This window comes from Embiotoca jacksoni, unplaced genomic scaffold (assembly GCF_022577435.1).
Source record: "Embiotoca jacksoni isolate LCO1_2020_lvr unplaced genomic scaffold, fEmbJac1.0.p SCAF_41, whole genome shotgun sequence".
In the NCBI taxonomy this organism is placed as follows: domain Eukaryota; kingdom Metazoa; phylum Chordata; class Actinopteri; family Embiotocidae; genus Embiotoca; species Embiotoca jacksoni.
Genome location: NW_027185394.1, coordinates 837,082 through 845,291, shown reverse-complemented (window position 1 = coordinate 845,291; position 8,210 = coordinate 837,082). Strand labels below are relative to the sequence as shown.

The following is an 8,210-nucleotide window of genomic DNA, read 5'->3' as shown; positions in this document are numbered from 1 at the left end:
TCGGCCGATAGGTTTCGTTTCTCCGCTGATCCCTCGAGGCACAGAAGGGAGTCATCTAACCGGAAGCTCGCTTCAAAATAAAACTTATTCATTTAATTGTATTTAATTTGTTGTATTTATCACCTTGTTTCCTCCTTTAGTTATAGTTTCCATTTTCCTGCATGTAAACCAGAATATGCATCTTGTTATATTTCATTATATTTGACTCAAAACATGATAATACAGATAATAATAAAAAAACAAAAAACAGATTGAAATAGATTAAGTTAAATATGGGACATATAAATATAATAAAACACAATATAAAAAGTTGCCTGAATAAAATAGTACTTTTTTAAATTTCCTGCACTGATATTAAAATATTATTATTAACAATTATGATAATTCATGAATCCTGACAGCTGGATTCTGTACCGTATGAGGGAGCTTGGTCATGTTTTTATATTTGTTTTGAAACTCTCCATCTTATTTCAGTCTGAAATGTTATATTCGCTGAATCAGTGCTTTTATTTTGGCTTGTCGTCGCACACCGGAAGTCGAATAGGAGGGAATTGATCAAATACGATTCTCAACCGAGAAGGAAAACACACGCACGACAAACCGCACAGCGGAGGACAAAGGAGGAGTGGACCAAGTCTCCAAAACATGGACATCATGAAAACCATCCACATTTTCTTCTGGTAAGAAAAAACTGCACCTTATTTTGAAACTACCACTTTTTCTATGAAGCGCGTTTCAGTCTTTACACCTCTATTATTATTTTGAATTGTCATTATGTCTACACATTATAATCATAAATATACATATTTTTTGGACACATCGCCGCAATAAAAGCTACGTTTTATTCACGTTGTGTTTATTTATTTTTTGCACAACTGCTGCAAACCTGCAGGAATATTAAAAAGAGTTAGAAAAAAAGAAAAAGAAAAAGATTATGCAGCTGCTGCAGTTTCGTTTTCTAGGAAGTCAGTCAGTGTGTATAAATGAAACTTACCCTGCAGATCCAGTTGCTCCCACCCGACCCTTTAATGATCCTTTCACTTCTACTTATCAGCTCAGTGCTGCCAAATAATTCAAAATACAGCTGAAGAAATAAATGAGTGCAGTTCAAAACAGAGCAAGAAGCACAGAAGCATTTAATAAACACTGAGAATATACATGGTAGGTAGGTATTTACTTTAATCCCCGAGGGGACATTGTTTTCGCTACAGCAGCATACAGAAGCATATATATGTATCTATATATATATAGATACATATATATATATATAGATCTATATATATATATATATGTATCTATATATATATAGATATATATATATATATAGATATATATATATATCTATATATAGCAAATATAACAAAAAACTGGGACTCACTCCATCACCAACACCCCACCTCTCTCTTTCCTCCTGACTGTTCAGAGATGTTTTTTTTTTTTTTTTTTTTACATCTTGCTCTTTTCATGGAGTCCCCTCTTTCTCCTGTGGTGCCTTGCATTGACTATAATCCATACAGTAATATATATTCTGTTGGTTTCTTCTTTTTTTTTTTTTTTGGGCCTCAAGAAAAGTATTTGAGTGTTTTTATTTGTTTTCCCTTTATGTCACTATTAATCTGATTATTATCTAATGTGGCGTTTTGATCCTGTTTTTCTTTCAGGTTTTTCATTCATCAACAATGCTTCCTGATTGGCCTTTTGGTCGGTGAGTATCCGTCCGTATAATGTGGCTGTTTTTTGTTTTTTTCTGTTTTTGGATTACAGGATACGTTTTGTAAACAATCGTCAACATGTTATAAGTGAAGCTAAAATATCCCAGAAATGTTTGGTGGCGGTGCGGAGACGTAATATTGATGCTCCGCCCAGATATGAGGCCACACCCCTCGACTGTGTTGGGCTCCAACCGATAACTAATCAAAAACAAACTTGTTAGAGAAGTTATTGCTTGAAAATATATATATGACCGTATTAAAAGAAGTTATTTTACTTCTATATATTTTTTTGAGCATGGCTCATATGTGAACATGGAAGGGGGCGGGGCTAACAACCTGTACTGCAACAGGTACACCAGGGTGCGATAGATGTTATTTTTTTGTTCATAAACAAACATTGTGAATTTTTTTTTAACAAACAAAACAGTTATTAAAGAGCCCCTCCTGATATCATATAATATACAATAATAATATATAATAATAATATCAAAATCAGCCGCGCAACATTTTCTTCATTCACTAGAAAAGAAGATTCAAAAAGACCTGCTTTTGGGGGCGTGTCTTGTTTGATTGACAGGCCTGTGGTGCAGTCAGGTTACAGCTATCGGGTCTATCAGGTCTTTCATTTTCTTCAGGCAATTTCTCATTTAAAAGTTGTCCATATTTTTGAGGCAACTTTTTCTTACGTCTTCAAACTCCGCCCTCTGTCTCGCAGACTCCTCCCACCTGTCCTCCGCCTCAGAGTCGCCGCCTGTCACGGTGACGGCGGGTAACCGGGCGGTCCTTCCCTGTAGCTGGAAGTCTGTCCTGGCGGAGGCGACCCCGAGCGTCTGCCACGTCCAGTGGGCGAAGCGGGCCGACACCGTGTTCGAGCGGCGGGGGGAGGTGAGGTGGGAGGCGGACGGGTTCGAGGACCGGGTGGAGGTTCCCTGGGAGGAGCTCGGATCGGGGAACTGCTCGCTCATCATCAGCGACGTTCAGATCGGAGACGCCGGCCGCTACGAGAGCTTCGTGGTGGTGGACGGGACGAGATCCCAACAGAGACGCGTCTTCATCCAGAGCGTCAAGCTGTTCGTGTTCGGTCAGTCTTCAACGCATCGTTTTCCTCTCTTCTTCGTCTTCGTGTTGTCTCGTCGTTTCCACGGCGATACGAACTCATTCTGTCCTCCTTTTTTTTTTTACATGTTCGTCTAATAACCGTTGAATATTCATTCGAAGACTAAAGCCGACTTCAATTCTCATTTTTGCTGATTTGATCTGAAATTCCACTTTTTCATATCTTTAATAAATCTCCATCTCAAAATTGAATTTCTCCTATTTTTTAAAATGTATTTCTACTTCATGCTAATTTTTCATCCTCGTCTTCCTTTTGATTTCATTTTCTACTGCGTCATTTTTATCTCATTTATTCTCCCCACTTTTCTAAAGATTTTATCGAGACTTTTGCCGTTTCTCCTCCGTTTCTCCTCAACGTTTCGAACTCTCTCCTCACGAACCCGTTTTCTTTGCTCCGCGTCTCCTTTATATAATTTGTCAAAACTTTTCTTTCTCACTTTTCCTGTAGATTCTGATTTCTTGCCTCCTCTTGGTTTCTCACGTATTATTATTGATAAAGTTTTGTTTTTCTTTTCTCAGACCACAAATCCCACGAGTCGCGTCGCCCCGGTGAGGACTTGGTTCTGCAGCTTCACACCAGTCACTCGTACAGAGTTGTTTTCCAGGCCAGGTGAGCTGCAAACACATTTTGTTGGTAAAAAGAAAAAGATAAAAGTAAAAAAGACGCCACTTCCGACTGAATTTGCTCTCAAGTGGAAACGTTGTCGGTGGAGTTGCTGGTTTGACTGATTTGTTTTCCGTGCTCTAAACTTTCACCTTCTTTCCATGTCTCATCTCTGCTCCCACTGGAAACAGTTTTTGAACACTTAAATAACGCCGACTATAAAATGACTTTGCATCTGGCTGAAGTAGACTGAAGGTTGCTGGTAATTATGACTCATTATATAAAGGCTGTTTACAAAATAGGGCCGAGAGCGGGGTGTCAAACTCATTTTAGTGAAGGGGCCACATACTGCCCACTTTCATCTCAGGTGGTCCAGACCAGTAAAATCATAGAATAATAAAGCATAATAACGACAATATTTCTCTGTTTAAATCATTGGTGAAGGTTTTTGGATGATAAACCCTGTTTTAATGTCTTTCTACAATAAACTAGAAACATAAAGACCAAAAACTCAGAATCAGCCGACTGTTTATCAGCCTGGGATCTCCTCTACAGATTCCCTCACAGCAGCTTCTTCCTCCGGAGCAGACGTCACATTTACGCTGTTTTTGAAGCAATTACTGGATCGATTAAAAAAATGACAAAACGTTTGTACTCATAAACCTCCATATTCTCATAGGAATGCAATTTATGTCTTTCTGTAATTTTTACACTTAGCAAAGTCATCCGGCGGGCCGAGCTGGACCCCCTGGCGGGCCGGATCCGGCCCGCGGGCCGTATGTTTGACACCCCGGGTCTAAACGGACAGAATGTGGGTTTTGTCATTGAATCCACACGTCTGCTGTTGAATCTGATTTTCTTCCAGATTTCATAATAATCGGAAAATAAAACAGTCAGACGTTTGCTGTGACTTCACGCAAACGTCATATTTACTCACCAAACAGCTCGTTTCAGAGAACTTAGTACACAAGTCACTTTTTATTACACGTCTAAAAATGTAAATTACTCAAAATCAATCGTAAAGATTCTTTTGATTTTTATTTACATATAAAGTAGTCGTGTTATTGTTAGGGGACACTTAAAGCAAAAAAATACTCCAATCAAACTAATTGACTATTTATTTGGCTAGTCACTCACAAACAGCTTTTAGGTGCATTACCGCCACTTTCTGACAGAAGTAACACCAACAGGGCGCCAATAAACTAAAAAATAAACTCAAAGGCAGATTTACTGAACTCTGTGACGTTCCCCAGATGATGAACCCTTTAGACAAACTCTACAACCTTTAGCTTCTCCACTGTAATAATGCTCACTGCAGCCTCTGGGGGGCGCCGGTCTGCTGTGAGTCTTTTTGTTTTGTTCTTTTTCTGAACGGTTGTGAACTCGTGCTCCACAGGAACAGCTCCGAGTGGTCGGACGTGTGGATGAGGGACAATAAAAACACCCAGCATCTGTGGAAACATCCGCTGCTCAACCAGCTGACCATAAAAAACGTGAAAGGTTCGGCGGAAGGAACGTACAAAGTTCTGGATGAGCAGGGCCGAGCCGTCAGCACCGTGCAGCTCTCCGTGGAAGGTGAGTCCGACGCCCGACATCCCGGCGCTGAAAGCCATTAGTCCATCTTTTTGTTCAGCGACTTCTAAGTTTTGATAATTAAGCCTCAATATTGAATATTCTTTCAATATCTTTGTTTTATAACCAAAAATGTAATATCGTGTTTTCTTCTTTTTCTTAAAGGTACGATAACGTTGAGTAAAATCATTCTAAAAATATTTTAGGTTGACATTCTTAAAAACTTTTTTTTTCGTAAATTGTTTAATGTTCACAGCATGAGATTATTTCAGAGCACGATAATGTGCTTTGTACAATTTATCGTACCTAATAACAATAATTTGAATAAGACATTAGCGCACTTTGTCTCTGTATTTTTGTGTAATTTTGTGGGTTTTTTATTTGAATTTGCAGAAAACTCGACCGATCGCAGAATCCAGCAGATGATCAGAAGCGTACCAACAGGTGAGAAAACGAGCTGGACAGCGGGACAGCGCCCTCCGGTGGACTCTGAACGGCAAAGATGGTTTCATTACTACAAAAGACTAAAAACACTGAAATTACAGACTAATGTTAACTTACCTTCGTACACAACATGAATGCAAATTTATTGCCAAAGAAAGAACAATTAAAAACAACATTAATTTAATGATTTTTAATCGAACTACAATTAAAAACTATTTTTATCAATTAATCTGACAGTTATCTTCTTGACACTTTTTTGTGGTCTATAAAATGTCAAAATAGCAACAAAACACAAATTAAAAATTTTGCCAGCTGATGTTTTCAAATTGTTTTTGCTGGGTCATAAAATCAAAACATTCAATTTATTGACTTAAAATTGAAATGCATAAAGTAAGAAAAACGATCAGTTTTACTGTTAACGGACATTTTGTATTTTCTAAAAACCTGAAGAAGATTGTGATGAAGAAAATCTGTTTCCATCTTTTGTTTTTAAATCGTTAAAAAAAAATGTGTTTTCAGGTGACGCAGCCCGACGCAGCTACTCGCTCGTCCTCCTTTCGGCCGTCCTCGTCTCCGTTTATCTGATGTTTCCTCTCTTCTGAGACGTTTCTGCTCAGATATAAAACTCTGCACACGATCGCCAGCAAGCGCTGAGAGTTAACTCCATCATCATGGTGTTTATTAACTGAACATTTAAACCGACGTCTCGTGTGTGTGTGTGTGTGTGTGTTCGGTGTAAATACGACAGATGAAGAAAAAAAGTTTCTATTTTTGTTGACATCTGAGGATCAAAATGTAAACATCACCAACATATATGTGCGTCAAACATGAAGCTCGAGTCAGGTTAGCTTAGCTTAGCATAAACCCTGGGAACGAATAGAAACAGCTAGCGTGGCTCTGTTTGAGGAACTTAAGCCGAGCGGCAGCTCTGAAGTTCACACACCAACGCCGGGTTGACTATATGATGAGGCGCCTTTATTAAGGGTTTATAACCTGTAATTAGCGTTTATTAATGTTAATAACTCATTAATTACAGGTTATAAACTCCTATTGAATGATTTATTAATTTTAATAATGCATTCATTAAGACTTATAACCTGTAATTAATGATTTGTTATAACAATAAATCATTAATCACAGGTTGTAAACTTAATACATTTATTTTATTAATGTTAACAAATCATTTATTAAAAGTTTATAACCTCTAACTAAGGCTTTATTAATATTAATAAATCATTCATTAAGGGATTATAACCTGTAAATAATGATTTATTAATGTTAATAACTTGTGAAGTACAGGTTATAAACTCTTAATTAACAATTTATTAATGTTAATAACTCATTCTTAAAGGGTTTAGAAACTCTTAATAAATGATCTATTCATGATAAATCATTTATTAAGGGTTTATAACCTGTAATTAATGAGTTATTAATGTTAATAAATAATTCAGGGAGGCAGGAGAAGAAATAACCACTGATATAAATGTACATAAAATAACATTTGATTTCCAGGAGTGCAGTCAAATTTTACAGATAATTATTGATGATGCAGCGAGTTTCTGAGGAAAAGTGACATCATAGTTTTAGTTTGAACTCGGTTCTGTATCCAATCTGAGATTTTATCTTCTGTGACTATTAAACGTTTTTTTATCAACGAATCAAACAATCAATACCGTCACCAGTTCGCTTTTCTTGTCTGTCAAAGTCGGTCGGAAACATCGTGGTGGGTTTAAGGTCACCAACGTGTCATGATGTTTTGGAAAGTTTTTTTGTTTGTCCTTGAACGCATCACAAAAACAAATCAGCGAACACAACAGACAAGAAACCTTCTGTTCAAATGAATAATTATAATAATCAGAATCTTTTTTCTTTTTACAAATAAAAGCTGAAACTAAACGGAAATAAAGCTGCAAAGATGAATTTAGTTTTCAGGAATTTTCTTGTAAAAATACTAAAACGGTTTTTTTTTTTCAGACTCAAATTAAAATAAAAAATTCTGCTTTGTTCAGTTTCATGTTGCTGAATGTTTAGAGGTCGAACACCTGAAGACATCACGCTCATGACTGAAATATTTGTTTTATAGATTCAATGAAAAAAATATCAATCTATAAATAATGAGTGGCATCTTGACTGATACATTTTAATTAGAATTAGAAAAAAAAAATCATCATTGTAGTCAACAGAAATGTAAAATCTGTAGTTTGTTTTCTTTCTGGAATTTGTTACGTGAATATGTCCAAACAAATGTAAATCTGTCTTCAGTAGTAAATATATTTGTGTTCTTTTGGAATCACACTAAATTGTTATGTTTATATTTATTTCTGTTTCTCAAAGTTCAAATAAAGAGATTTAAAAAAATAACAAGCAGACGTGTTGGATTTCCTTCATTCGTTGTTCAAACACTGGAATGACTCGACACACTTGAACGCAACACGACGGACTGTACAGGTTCAGTTGAAGGCAGCAGCAGCTCGAACAAACAACTTTGTTTTTTTCTTTGATGTCAACAAATCAAAAAAGAGCGGAGCGGCTTCATCGAGCAGGAAGTCGACTCGTCGCAGCGATTACGCAATGATCTGCAATTTATTTCAAAAGAAGCTAACAAATATTTCATCGGCATCTAGTCGCCGTCTTCTTCTGTGGTTTAATTGGTGCTGACTGGATTTAAAAGAGTTCGTAGCTTCAGGTCTGTAAAATGGTTCTGATCCAGAAGTGTCTTCAGCTGCAATACCAGCGAGTGCCACTAGAGGTCGGCTCCAAAA

At 37.0% G+C, this 8,210-nt stretch overlaps 1 protein-coding gene across 1 annotated transcript; it reads left to right on the top strand.

Annotated features, from left to right (window-relative positions):
* Positions 1 to 571: 571 nt before the first annotated feature.
* On the top strand, positions 572 to 8,099 carry igldcp (Ig-like domain-containing protein). The gene is made up of 7 exons (XM_069168685.1): positions 572 to 680; positions 1,662 to 1,705; positions 2,428 to 2,793; positions 3,348 to 3,438; positions 4,829 to 5,007; positions 5,398 to 5,448; positions 5,968 to 8,099. The coding sequence occupies exons 1-7, from the start codon at positions 646 to 648 to the stop codon at positions 6,048 to 6,050; spliced, it is 849 nt and encodes a 282-aa protein (XP_069024786.1). The 5' UTR covers positions 572 to 645; the 3' UTR covers positions 6,051 to 8,099.
* Positions 8,100 to 8,210: the final 111 nt, after the last annotated feature.

Excerpts from the sequence above, each read along its gene's own strand:
- igldcp (XM_069168685.1), top strand. The coding sequence starts at position 646 with ATGGACATCATGAAAACCATCCACATTTTCTTCTG. Across the intron at positions 681-1,661 it reads ACCATCCACATTTTCTTCTG|GTTTTTCATTCATCAACAAT; the intron begins GTAAGAAAAAAC and ends TTTTTCTTTCAG. Across the intron at positions 2,794-3,347 it reads CGTCAAGCTGTTCGTGTTCG|ACCACAAATCCCACGAGTCG; the intron begins GTCAGTCTTCAA and ends TTCTTTTCTCAG.